The sequence below is a fragment of the Marmota flaviventris genome, chromosome 3, assembly GCF_047511675.1.
Source record: "Marmota flaviventris isolate mMarFla1 chromosome 3, mMarFla1.hap1, whole genome shotgun sequence".
NCBI lineage: Eukaryota > Metazoa > Chordata > Mammalia > Rodentia > Sciuridae > Marmota > Marmota flaviventris.
The window spans coordinates 109,249,188-109,264,186 of record NC_092500.1 but is presented as its reverse complement, the minus strand read 5'-3'; the positions used below and the strand labels follow the sequence as shown (position 1 = coordinate 109,264,186).

General features: G+C 38.4%; 1 protein-coding gene across 1 annotated transcript in view; it reads right to left on the bottom strand.

Moving 5' to 3' along the window:
• Positions 1 to 14,999, bottom strand: part of Fut10 (fucosyltransferase 10) — a 200,049-nt gene that overhangs the window by 71,750 nt on the left and 113,300 nt on the right. The window contains exon 7 of the mRNA XM_071610222.1: positions 3,156 to 3,218. Coding sequence (XP_071466323.1) covers positions 3,156 to 3,218 — 63 coding nt within the window. The remainder of the gene's footprint in view (positions 1 to 3,155; positions 3,219 to 14,999) is intronic.

Sequence of the window (14,999 nt, the reverse complement as noted above, 5' to 3'; positions counted from 1 at the left end):
TAGACATTGCAGGAGTAGCTTTTCCCATTTCAACTTTCTCCTTCTGGTGCCAGGTATATATTCTAGAAAGTATATTATCCACTAATCTGGACTAACATGGGAAGAGAGAAGTCAAGGAAGGAGTACAGGATGACTCACTTATGTACAATTTTGATGATGAGATGGGTTGATAGAGAAAGATCCTGATTTCCACTTTGTAAGGTAAAAAGGCCTTGATACAAGACTCTCAGTGAGTAATCTAACCTATGATCAAGATTATAATCATAGCTTTGAGGAGAAAACATGTTTAATGTCAGATGCCTGGAACCCAGAACAAGGAGTATTGACTATAAAGTGGGATTAAGAGATTTGTTGGTGTGAATAAGATAATACTGATTGTGGAGATAGATAAATATTTGAAAGAACTCACTGAGTCTGAAATGGTTGAATGGTATTTCAGGAAATTACAATGCAGTAAATATTTTTAAATGTTTAAATCACAAATGTTAATGAGAAATAGACAAGATTATTAAGAATGGTGATATAGTTTTGTGCAGAGGTTCAAATTTCATTCTACTATATGGATTTCCAGTTTTCCCAGCATCATTTGTTGAAGGCCTATCTTTTCTCCATTGTATGTTTATGGTGCCTTGTTTAGTATGAGATAACTGGATGTGGGTATGTGTCTGTGTCTTCTATTCTGTTCCGTTTGGTCTTCATGTCTGTTTTGGTGCCAATATCATGTTGTTTTTGTTACCATACCTCTGTAGCATAATTTAATGTCTGGTACTGTGATGCCTACTGAGTTACTTTTCTTGCTAAGAATTGCTTTGGCTATCCTGGGCCTCTTATTTTTTCAAATGAATTTCATCATTTCTTTTTCTATTTCTATGAAGAATGTCATTGGGATTTTAATAGAAATCGCATTAAATCTATATAGCACTTTGGGTAGTATGGCCATTTTGACAATATTAATTCTTCCTATCCAAGAACATGGGAGATCTTTCCATCGTCTAAGGTCGTATTCAATTTCTTTCTTTAGTGTTCTGAAGTTTTCATGGGTAGAGGTCTTTTCCTCTTTTATTAGATTGATTCCCAGATTTTTGTTTGTTTGATTGTTTGTTTTGAGGCTGTTGAGAATGGGATACTTTTCCCGCCTTCTCATTCAACTGATTTGTCATTGGTGCATAGGAACATAACTGATTTATCCATGTTAATTTTATATCCTGTTACTTTGCTGAATTCATTTATGAGTTCTGGAAGTTTTCTGGTAGAATTTTTTGGATCTTCTAAATATAGAATCCTGTCATCAGCAAATAAGAATAGTTTGAGTTCTTGTTTTCCTGTGTGTCCAATTTAATTTCTTTAATTTAACTTAATTTCTTTTGTCCAATTTCTCTGGTTAGGGTTTTAAGAATTACAAAATTCATCTAAAAGTGGATCAAGGACCTAGGCATTAGACCAGAGACCTTGTGCCTTCTAGAAGAAAAAGTAGGCCCAACTCTCCAACACGTCAGCTTAGGAACCAGCTTTCTCAACAAGACTCTGAAAGCAAAAGAAGTAAAATCAAGAAGCAATAAATGGAATGGTATCAAACTAAAAAGCTTCTTCATAGCAAAGGGAACAATTGACAATGTGAACAGAGAGCCTGCAGAATGGGAGAAAATCTGTACCACAAGCACCTCCAATAGAACATTAATCCCCAGGATATATAAAGAACTCAAAAAACTTAGCACAAAAAAACAAATAACCCAATTAATAAATGGGCAAAGAAACTGAATAGAATAAGAAATACAAATAGTCAAAAAATATATGAAAAAATGTTCAACATCTCTAGCAGTTAAAGAAATGCAAATTAAAACTTCACTGAGACTCTCACTTCAGTCATAATAGCAATTATCAAGAATACAAGCAACAGTGAATTTTAGTGAGTATGTGGGGAAAAAGGTTCACTTATACATTGCTGGTGGGACTGCAAATTGGTGCAATCACTATGAAAAATAGTGTGGAGATTCCATAGAAAACTTGAATGGAACCATCATTTGACCCATTTATCCCGCTCCTAAGTCTATAACCAAAGTACTCAAAATCAGCATACTAGTGACACAGCCACATCAATATTTGTAGCAGCTCAATTCACAATAGCCAAGCTATGGAACCAACCTAAGTGCCCTACAACAGATGAATGGATACAGAAAATGTGGTATATATACCTAATGGAATATTACTCAGCCATAAAAAAGAATAAAATTATGCCATCTGCTGGTAAATGGATGGAACTGGAGAATATCATGCTAAGTGAAATAAGCCAATCCCACAAAACCAAAGGCAAAATATTCTCTCTGATATGTGTATGCTAACCCACAACAAAGGAAGGGAAGATTAGACATTCATTGGGTTAGACAAGGGGAATAAATGGAAGAGAGGGGGTTGGGAATATAAAATGAATTAGACATAACTTTCCTATCCTTATACATGAATACATGACCAATGTAACTCCATATCATGTACAACCACAAGTATTAGACTAAGTTATAGTCCATGAATGTATAATATGTCAAAATATACTCTACTGTCATGTATATCTAAAAAGAATGAATAAAAAAAGAATGATGATAGAGTGAAATAAGAAGGGTAGAGAGGCGAGAACTATATGTAATGGGTAGGAAATGAAAACTAGCCCAATTGTCAACCCGTGTTTAGCTCTGATAAAATTGTATCATTTTCAAGCTCTTTGGGAGTTTATATTCATCTAGTCCCACCTCATTTGATATATGGAGGAACTGAGGCTCATAATGAGGTAAAATATTTTGCTTGAGCTCATAAATGTAGTCAATAACAAAGGAAAGTCTACACAAGCCAGGACTCCTGGGTCTGAGATGGTCCCATCTTGGAACGCCCCATCAGTGGGATTAAGCATATGTGTCACCCTATATCACAAAAAGGAGCCCCACTTGTGACCCACTGAGATTGAGTCACATGCTCTAGTTCCTGCTTTCTGTATACTGTGTTTATGAAATAGCCATGTGGCCCTACAAGCTTGTACAAGGCTTTAGAAACCTTCAAGAAAAGAGAGAGGTGCTCCCAGCAGGGATGACTTGAGCTTTGGGAGTTTGGAAGAAACAAGATCTGCCCCTCTAGTCCTAACAAGGTGGGGGGGGCACACAAATACATACCGACAAAGCAGGCCTTGTCTCCCCTCTGTGATGATACATCTCTGCACACTGCACAGGAACTTCCTGACAAATCAAATAAAGAGCATGTTTGAATGCCAATGAAAATTAAGAAAGAGGAAGTGTTGAGAAGCTATTTAATAATTTACCAAGCCAAGTGCCAAGTTTAAATTTTATTTTATTTTTTTTAAACATGAACTCACATATGTGTATTTCTACTTATTATGAGAAAGAAAAATAAAAATTCGCCTTCATCAGTGAATATCTAACAGATGGAAGCAGAAACATTTAGGGGAGAGGAAATAGAGACAAATATGGTTGTCATGGTTTCTTTGAGATACAGTAAACATCGGGACCCAAATGGACAATGAAATCCCCCATTGGGAGAAGCCACATGTCACTCCTCTCTTTCTTAGATAATTGTCAAGCTGACTTTGAATGTCTGGAGTCAGTGGGAGATGAAAAAGTACAGATATTACCACTCACTCCTGGCTATTCTCAAATTAGATTTGCCTTGGACCATCCTATTCTCTCTCCTACATAACAGATATCAAATAATTAATGACAATCTCAGATTAATCAATAATCCCAGTGGGCAGTGCCTAGGGGAAATATGGGGCACATGTAAACACAAAAGAAGCTCTGCACAGGTTGAGTCGGAGAGCTGGGTTTCACTGGAAAGCAGCAAGCCCACCTAAGAACATTTCAGATTTGTATGTCCTGGTAGACACATTCAGGTTCCCAGTCCTTAGTGTCATTTTTCAGTCATGTCCAAATTCATCCAAACCCCAAACCACACACATTTTGGGTGCTATGTGGATTGCACCCATAAACAAATTATGGGCCAAATGTTTACCACAATCTATTTGCAGGTGCTAGAAAAGGAGAGAGTGAAGGTGGATAGGGGCTTCCTTCACAATAGACAGGGAGTAAAACCAAAGCCCAGTGCAATGAAGACTATGCCTAATCGGTGTCCAACAGGCCAATGTGGAGACGTTGTCTGGCTGAACTCACGTGTTTTGTCTGGAGGTTCCGATCAAGTTGACACAGACTAAAAAATCTTTTCCAAGGTCATCCCGGAGGCTGCCAGAGCTGAGATCACTGTTTAAACCCCCGAGTTCTACAGCAGCTCCCCTCCTCACTACGGCCAAAACAGATTCTTTCTAGTCCGCACAAGATTAGGAGTTGTTTCTCTTTTAGTTTTCCATGCCCTCCATCAGTGACCCTCCGGTTTGCTAAAGGACGGGGCAGCTTCAGCGGAGGCCATGGGAGGACGTGGGGAATGGGGTTGTGTTGCTCCAACCCCAGTTCTGGAACAATGGGCAGTAAGACTGAGGGCACTTGAGCCAGCTGCAGACAGAGGTAAGGACGGGTGGCTTCATCTTGGCTCCGTTACGTGTCTTCAGAGGCTGAGAAGCCACAGAGCAATTTTTAGGTTGTTGAAATTCATCTCTCTCATGAGTCTTTCCCAAAAGCCCAAAGATTGCAACATCTTATTTCCTGTTTGGGAATTTCCTGAAACTGAAATACAGACTTTGGCCTCTGTAAAGAAACCCATGGGAAACCTTTTTCTCTGGAACTGCCTGTGTGCATCAGCGTCACCATGCAATCTGCCTCACCAACTTAACACTATTTTTATATATCCTCAGAAAGTGCTATTTTTAAAACTTTTTCTTCATTTACCCATACCTAACTGTCCCATGTTATTGTCATTTCCCAAAAACTTACAGAAAATTTGACAGCCCCTTATTATGATTCAGATGGTCCTCGGCTGATGAAGGTTCAACTTACAAATTTTCAACTTTAGGGTGGTGTGAAATTAACACATTTAGTAGAAACTGTACTTCAAATTTTGAATTTTGATCTTTTCCCACACTAGGGATATGCAATAGGATACTCTCTGGAGATCTGAGGCAGCCACAGCTGCCAGTCAGCCATGTGATCACAAAGAGAAACAACCAGTACCACAGGGTGCTGTATTGCTGGGAGGTTCAGTGGGTTAGGCATATTAAACACATTTTCAACTTATGATTATTTCGAACTTACAATAGAGTTATGTACCTACATCCTAGGTCAAGGAACATCTGTTAAATAAGGTTTATTTGAGGATATTGGTTTTTCAAGAAATGGGGCAGAATATGAATTTTGGAGAGTCATGTCACAGTTCTCCAGAGAAACAGAATCAACAAGAAACAGATTTATAGATATAGTCATAGATGAGATTTATTATGGAAATTAGATCATGTGACAATAGAGGCTAAGAAGTACTATTATCTGCCATCTTTAAGCTACAGATCTAGGGAAGCTGCTGGTGCAATTTCTGGTACAAGTCTGAAAACCTGAGAAAGACAGGGGAATTCCCAGCCTGAGAACTGGGAGCATCAATGTATGAGAGTAGGAGATGGATGTTCCAGACCGAGAAGAGAAAGAAAATTCACCCTTGTTTGGGCCTTTGGTTCTATCAGGGCCCTTGATGAATTGGATGAGGCCTGCCCACACTGGTGAGAGTGATTTTGTTTTCTCAGAACAGTGATTCAAATACTAGTCTCGTCTGGAAACACCTTTATAGACATAACAGAAATAATGTTTTTCAGCTACCCTTAGCTTAGTTGACACATAAAACATATTATCATAAAACATATTATCATAAACAATCTTGGATTGGAATTCACATTTGTCATTAGTTGTGTAACACTGGATAAGTTATATATATATTTGATATTCATAACTTATAATTAATGTTCATCATCCTAGATAATAAAGGCACATTTCTTTTAATATGTGTTTCCATTTTTTCTATTTCAAAAGAACTCTTTAATCTTCTAAGTATTATGATACATCTAAGAACTTTAGGGGACTATCTAAGGCTATGATGAATTCAGATTATCATATATTCTACCAGACAACTGGTTTGGATTCTTCCTAAATGTTGGGGTCACAAAAGACCAAACCAAAGCAAAATAAAAACAAATAAAAAAAACAGAACTGTTGTAGATTAAAAGATATTAAAGATACATAAAAAATAAATGCAATGTGTGATTGGATAAAAAGAAAGCTATAATCAGCCATCATAATGGCAACTGGGAAAATGAATATGGACTTTGTATTCAATAATATTATAATATCAGTGTTTCATTTATTGGGTGTAATAGTGGTACAATAACTGTTCAGAAGAATACTATCATGGTCTGAATTTTGTGACCCCCACCCTGCAAAATTCATATGTTGAAATACTAACTTCTAAGGTGAGGGTGGTAGGATGTGGGGTCACTGGCATGTGGTTAGGTCATGAAGGCATAGGCCTCATGAATGAATTTAGTGCCCTTACAAAAGAGAACCCAGAGAGGCCCTCACTCCTCTACCATGTGCGGTTACAGTAAAGAGATAGTGACTTATAAACCAGGAAGTAAACCCTCACCAGACACTGAGTCTACCTGCACCTTGATCGTGGACTTCCCAGCCTCCAGAACTGTGAAGAATAACATTCTTTTGTTTATAAGCCTCCAGTTTGTAGTATTTTCCTAGCTGCCCAAACAACCTAAGACAAATGCCCTTCACGTAAGATGGAGGGATAAAGTGACGCAAGGTCAGTCAGCATCTTACTGTTGAATGGCAAAACATTAAAACAGAAAGAAAAAGAGATAAACCAAAACTGGCAAAATTTATCAATTGATGGGTATTGCTGAAGAATATTCAAGCATTATATTATTCTTATAGGTTATTTGTAGTTCTGAAATTATTTTAAAATAATATGTTGTGTTAAAAAAAAAAAGGATTCTTTCTGTAAAGAGGAAGTTTCTCTAAGTGCCAATAACTTTCCCCCCAAGAGAGACTGCAGGACCTATTCTACTCAGATTTCTATGCCTCCCTATAAATGGCTTTTGACTTTTGCTATGGTTTGAATATGGCTTGTCTCCTCAGAAAACATTTCAAAATTAAATCCTTGTTGTGAGATCTAAGAGTGGAAACTTAAACGACGGTATTTAGAGCTAGACCTTTTGGGGATGATTAGGGTTAGATTATGGTCATCAGGGTGGAAGCCCATGATTGCATATCCACGGCTTTATAAGAAGAGGGAGAAACCAGAGGACACACACACACTTCCTGACTCTTGCATACAACGCCCTGCATAACTTAGGGTTTTTTCTAGCAAGAAGGCTATTATCAGGGAGCATGGGAGCATGGGAGGAATTGATGAACTCTAGATAGGGCAAAGGGGTGGGAGGGGAAGGGAGTGGGCAGGGGGTTAGCAATGATGGAGGAATGTGATGGACATCATTATCCAAAGTACATGTATGAAGACATGAATTGGTGTGAACATACTTTATACACAGAGATACAAAAAATTGTGTTCTATATGTGTAATAAGAATTGTGATGCATCCGCTGTCATGTATTTAAAAAAATAAAAGCATTTTTTAAAAATTAAAAATAAAAAAATAAATTCTCAGCGACTTGGGGAAAAAAAAAGAAGAAGAAGGCTATTATCAAATGTGGCCCCTCACCTTGAACCAGAACCACAAGCCAAAATAAATCTTTTTTTTTTAAAACCAACCCAGTTTGTGATGTTGTGTATTTCTAGCAATAGAAAATGGACTAATACAGCTTTTCCATAACTAAAGTATTTGGTAGAGGTGAGCTATCATTTCCAAGTACCAAAAAAAAAAAAAAAAATTTTTTTTCTTCCTCCAGAATAAAGGGAACCTGAGCACCTACATCACCCTGGTAAAAGAACTGCTCAAGAAATTCTTGCTGAATCAAGATCACCTCCACCCTGGGTCCTTGGGGAACACTACCACTAGAAAAAAGAAGTTGCTGGTAACTCTTATCACAGTACCTTCTCAAGTGAAAAAATAAGTCAAAAATTTATCCCACCATGGTTTTATTTTGTATTATAAATTCAGGGAAAACCAAATACTATAATAACAATTGTCATTATACACAACAGCATCTAGCCCAGTGCCCAACACATGACACCCTTATTAAACATCAGTCACCTATCCTTATTTGAGCACTGTGTCCTCAGGGACTGATGCTGAACAGTGTTGCTAAAACACCACGCGCTCCCCAGTATATCCTCACGCGTGGTATGTGTTATTCCCAGGCTAAGTCTATTGTGCTGGCTAAATCAAGAGCACCCCCCACTCCAGAAATGTTCCAATTTGATGATAAATGATAAGACCACCCTACCTATTGTCATTCCTTCCAGAAAACGTCCTACTAAGCGCACAAACAGCTGTGCTGGTCTTTCTGAATAATGGTCACCAAAATGTGTTTCAACAGCATCCCTCGAGCTACTGTAACAATAAATACACAAATGGGGAAGGGGGTGTGGCACACAGGTGTGATTCATTTTCACTGTTTCTGCTTCTAGGCCAATTGCACGCTGGAGTTGAAATTTTAGACCACAAAAACAGGATGAAGAAAATATCAATGACTAAACTTGGATATTTGAAGATGTTTATCTAAGTGACCCACATTCTCTGAGACCCGCAGATTATTTCAGTGGTGAAATGAGTCTTCTTAATAATGGCATGTGAGCTCCATCGACAGTGACTGAAGGCTGCTGCAAAGGTAACTCTTACCCTTTTGAGACACCGTGGTACGTAAATATTGACTCACCCCAGCCTCTGTTCTTGAGGTGAACAGATGTAGATGGGATAGAACAAAACTGCTTGCCCAGGTGGGCTCCCCACTGTCATTTCTACTCCCCAAGTTGGAATTCTAGTCAGAAATCACCGCATGTTGACAGACGAAATGCCCCTTCTCCCGGGCCACAGGAATAAATATGGATCAAAGAATGAAATGAACAGAGAAAGGATATGCTTCTAGACTTGCCAACTCACTTTGGATTTGAACTTTTAGTACTTCTAACACATGACTAACATAGCCCATTTAATACAGTCTATAAATATAATCCATTTATATCACATTTCATGTTTCAGATGGAAGTGGTACGAACTCAGAGGTAAATTCCATCCCACAGGGATCTTAGAAAATAAAGAAAAGCTTCCTTGAAGTGCTTCATATTTTGCTAAAGTATTTTAATTTTCATTCCCTAATAGAATTAGAAACTATGGTAACTGGGCTTTGTCAGTTCCATTCACTACTATAACCCCATAGCCCTGAATAATTCCTGGCGTATAGTAAATGTTCAATAAAAATGGATAAAATACACTAATAAGTCCTAGGCTGCTTGACCCCAAAATAATGACTTCCTTGATACATTTAATAAATATATATATTTTATAATATTTTTCTTATCCTTGATTCATCTTTTTCTTGTTTCCCATTTTAAAAACCAAGAATTTTTTTCCTCATTGATAGCTCTGATTATCACTTCTCTTACCACAACTGTCAAATAATCAATATTGTTTAAAACCTGAGGTGCAGGGCGAGGTGGGGGTGTCTTATAAATGTAAAAGGGAGACCAATATAGGAAGGAGACCAGGGAAGCAGGGAGAGAGAAGAGGAGGGTTACTGGGGAATGAAATTGACCGAAGTATACTGTTATAGAACTATGTGACAGTATATCCCACTGTGACATATAATTGTAATGTACCAATAAAAAGGGGAAAAATCTCTTCACATATGGAACTCTTTAACTAGTGTGTGTGTGTGTGTGTGTGTGTGTGTTCAAAAATATTCTCTCTAGGATATAACACTTTTTCTTCCTTCCTTAGAATTATAAAAATAAAAAGGAAAGAACACCATTACATGTGTCAAAAGCAATACTGATTCATATTACCACCAATATCATCAAGAAAATCTTTTAATATGGGAAGTTATCAGCTTCAAAGTGTTAGATACTAGTTTTCTAAAATTTTAATTTTTACTTGAAAGCTCAGATTTTTATCACTGGCAGCAAACTATAATCTCTTAAACAGGCTCACTTTGTTTTCATGAAACAGACTGACAAAAACCCCAAGACTGAATAAGCATCATTTGTCAGATATTCTTTTGAATATCCATGGCAAACAAGGCTAGTTCATCTCACAACTCAATCACATGAGGCTTTCCTTAAGACTCCTGCTATACTTCGGTGTGTAGCACAGATGTTTAATGTATACTCTCAATTTTGTCACACAAAAAAGACATGTACTCAAAGGTTGGGATTTAATAAAATTATTTTTATTGTTTCTTCAAGGATGTTCTTACATAAAACTGGCATTTTCTCCCCCCTGGGATAGACTCATGAAATGAGTTTCCTCTAAATAGAGAATGTTAGATTCATTCCAAGGACTCCTGGGATAATTAATGCCCCTGCATCAAAATCATTACTACCAGTCCCTATCTACACAGTCTTTAAATTTCCTTATCTTCATAATCAGTGTTTTTTAAAAATTATTAAGTTCCTGATAGTAAAATTTTGAATATTCATAATGGCCTATTTGGGCTGGTTGTATAATCTCTGAGCCAGGTTTGATGACGGTCACATTGTGCATGGTAAATAATATAAAGAATAAATTTTTGGCCTAATGCTCAAAATGTCCTTGGAAGCATGGATCAATGTCTAGTTCCGCTCAGTTCAAAAGGTTCATAGGTAATAACTAAACTGCATATGTCACTATCCCAGGGGAATACAAAGGGGCAAGGATAGATGTCAGAAAGAACTCTCAGGAAGACAACAGGAGGTCTCAGTTCTCACAAATGGCCAGATACCCTGTGGGATACAGCTACACCTCTGACTGACCAGAGGTTTGACTGTTACACCCAATGAGCAATGAGTTTAGAGGACAAAAATCCTGAAGTCACTCTGCCCCTCCCTACACCTCTGCCCCTTGCCAATCTTCTTAACAAACCCTACCACCAACACCATTGGGTCTAGGAAATTAGGAGGGCCACATTTTAGAATCAGGGAGGTCCCTACAAATTAAAAGTAAGGCTCTACGCATTGTACTCCAGAGTCTCATATCCATCCCTTATGGAGAGCAAAAGAAGGTCCATCTCCCCTTAGAAGGCCAAATAAGGTTTCTCTTCTTTCCACCTTTGATTTTTCCATTAATGAGTGAACTGGGTCAAGACCTACAGACCTGGTCATTTTTCTCTCCTTTTTCTTAGTACTAGCATAATGAACTGGCTGGTCCCAAGACTCAGATTGAGAAATGGAAAGATCACAAAAGAGTCTATTTAGGCTTCCGGTCTAAATCAAGCTTTTACCAGAGAGTTCTGCAAAGGGATTGCTCAGATTTACACAACTAATATAAGGAGGCTGTTTTAGTGTCATTACTTGTTGGGAGATGTGTATAAAACTCCATCAAAGATCCAATGGAGGAGGGAGAGAGTCAAAGAATAACCTGGGCATTCTTCAGTCCCTAGTTTTAATACCATCATAAGATCACAAAACCCTACCCAGAGCCCTGCACATCTTTCCTACATCTTATTCACATCAACTATGGTGTCTAGCAGAATGCCTATTTCATAACACTCAATAAATATGTATCAAATAACAAAATAAAGAACAAAAAAGTATCACCCCTGGTAGTATCACTAATTATACCATTTTTCTGGACAAATCTCAGTAGAAATCTTCAAAAACAAAAGGTTGTTTGAAGAAGAGAAAATAAAAATTAAGGGAAAAAAAGTCATGGCTACAGATAGCTATAACCAATACAGCCAGCATTTGTTTAGCTATGTTTGAACATGAGCTTATTTAATCCTCACAACGACCTCAGAGGGAGTCTGGATGTCATTGTAGATGCTAGAAACTCATTTTACAGAAGAGCAAAGTGAAGCTTAGAAAAGCCAAATAACTTGATCAAAATAACAGACAATACAATACAGAGTGGCAACTAAGAATAGGTCTTTCTTACCCCAAAGTCATAGTTTATAATTCTATTTTGAGTTTTCAAGCATTTTTAACTTTCTGTAATCAGAAGAACTCAACATCTACATTGATAATAGAATTATGAAGGGACAATATTATAGGTACTGAAAAGAAAATTTTTTAAATTTCCTAAGGAAGGATGAGAAGTTTTTAATAAAATATTCAAGATTAAAAAGTTAATCAAAACATAATTAGCACTATTCTTGGTCTGTGAACTTTCAAACTATATACTTTGAAGCTTTTAAGAAAGATACATGAGCTGAGTTGGGTGTAATCCAAGCGGCCTGTAATCTAGGTGGCTCAGGAAGCTGAGAAAGGAGAATCGAGAATTCAAAGCCTACCTCAGCTATGGCAAGGTGCTTAGCAGCTCAGTGAGACCCTGTCTCTAAATAAAATACAAAATAGGGTTGGGGATGAGGCTCACTGGCCAAGTGGCTCTGAGTTCAATTCCCAGTACCCCCACCCCCAAAAAAAAAGAAAGAAAGAAAGATGTATGACATGCAGAGTGTACCTATCTTGCTTTAGGGTAATCAACATTGTTCACTAAAAATTAACTCTACACTGATGCTACAGACTGAACTTTTGTGTCCCCCTAAAACTACTATGTTGAAATTCTAATCACGATGTGACAGCATTAGCAAGTGAGGCCCGTGGGAGGTAAGTAGATCATGAAGTGAAGCCCTCATCGATGAGATCAGTGGCCTTGTAAGAGACCTGAGAGCTCACTCACTCATTCTGCCATGTGAGGACAAAGCAAGAAAACAGCGATCTATGAACTATAAAGCGGCCTCTTACCAGACTCCAAATCTACCACTACTTTGATCTTGTTATACTTCCCAGCATCCAGAATTGAGAGAAATAAATTTTTGGTGTTTGTAAGTCACCAAGTGTATGGTATTCTATTACAGCAACCCAGAGGGACGAAGACAGAAATGGATATCAGGAGAAGGGGTGCTATTGTACCTAAAAACGTGAAGTGATTTTGGAACTAGGTCTAGTGTAGAGGCTAGAAGAATTTTGAGGCACATGCTGAAAAAAAGCCTGCATTCCCATGAATGGTGGAAGTGATTCTGGTGAGGGTCCAGAAAGAAAGAACAACCATAGAAAGAGCTTTAGTTTTCTTAGAGAACACCTCAATAATCCTGAACAGAAAGTTGTTTGGAATATGGTCGATAAAGCGATTCTGATAAACCCTCGTGTGACAATGAGGAATATATTACTGGAAAGTGGAAAAAAAGTGATCCTTGTTATGAAGTGACAAAGGACTTAGCTAAGTCATGTTTGTGTTCCAGAGTTTTATGGAAGGGAGAACTTGTGAATGATGAAATTAGATCCTAGCTGAAGCTATCTCTAAGCAAAATGTTAGAGGTATAACACGGCTCCTCTGAGTGCTTGCAATGAAACGTGAAAACAAAGACGTGACTTAAAGACAGAATTGTTCAGCAAAAGGAACAACTTAAAGATTGAGGAAGTTCTCAATCTATCCTATATCAAAAAATAATAAAAATAAGAACACGAAGGGTGTGTCCAATGACCACTTTATAAGGAGATTAGTTTGGATCAGATATCTCAACAGAAGCCAGGACCTATTTTCCAAAACAATGGAAGAATGATAGAGCTGCTACTCCTAACAATGACTTAAGGCACAAGCGAGAGTGAGAGGAGCAGAGCAGTTTCAAAGCGACCACCACGGCACCTGAGGGCCTTGGGCCTGTGCTGCTCAGCACCATCTCACCTCACAGCCTTCGCTGTTGCACTCTGGCACCATTCCTCAGCCACCCAGATGCAGCTCCAGTGGCCTTGGAGCCCTGTAGTCCATAGTAGCAGCACACCTCCAGAGGGAGCAGGCAGCAATCAATCTCTCTCTCTTTCCTTTTCAAACCCCAGGGGCTCCTTACCACTGAGCTACACCCCCAGGTTTTGTTTGTTTTTTGAGACATAGGGTCTCACTAAGTTGTCAAGGCTGGTCCCAAACTGGTGATCCTCCTGTCTCAGCCTCCTGAGTCGCTGGGATTATAGGTATGGGCCACCCAGATAAGCTATCTTTTATGGAATCCATACAGTACAGTCTGCACTGACCCACAGAGTGCAGAGGATGTGGGGGAGCATAGAAAAGCTGCCTCCACCTGAGTTTTAAAGGACAGAGGTACATGGAGCCAAGACTGTATAGCACAGCTCTGTCCTGGGAAAACTGCAGCAGTAGGGGAAGGACTGCTATAGAAAGCTGCTATGGGGCTTTCTCACAAGCACTGAGGGTGACGTTTCCACCCCAGTGGTCCTGGAGGGAAGAACTCTGAGAGTCAAAAAGTTTTATTTTCAAGCCTTAATGTCTAATGGAATTTTCCCATTAGATTTTGGACTTACCTGGGACATTGTTTCCTCCATCTCTCCCCTTTGAAATGGTAATGTCCATCCTCACCCTTATATTTTGGATGCACAGAATTTATTTGGCTTCACAGCAAAAGAGCAATTCATTTCAGGATAAAAATAAATCTTCGTCTATGGTTACCAACATTGTTCATTTATCTTAGTTTCACTCCTTCGATTTAGATGATATTTAGATGAGACTTTGGATCTGAAGACATTTGAGTTGATGCTGAAATACATTAAGACTTTTAAGGCTATTTGGATATATGAATATGTTTTATATGAGAGAAGGATAATTTGGGGGGCTTAGGGGCAAAATGCTATAAATTGAATGTCTGTGTTTCTCCCAAATCCATAGTTGAAATCTTAACCTCTAAGGTAATGATTTTAGGAGGTGAAGGCTTTCAAGGGTGGAGCCACCATGAATGGGACTAATGCCTTTATAAGACAGAGAGCCAGAGAGCTCCCACACACCTTCAATCATGTGAAAGGTCAAAGCAAGATGGCGGCCATATGTGAAAGAGAAAGAGTACCTTCACCAGACACCAAATGTGCTGGCACCTTGATCTCAGGCTTCTCAGCCTCCTGAACTATAAGAAAAAAAGTTTATAAGCACCCCAGTTCATGGTGTTCTATTAGAGCAGCCTAGACAGA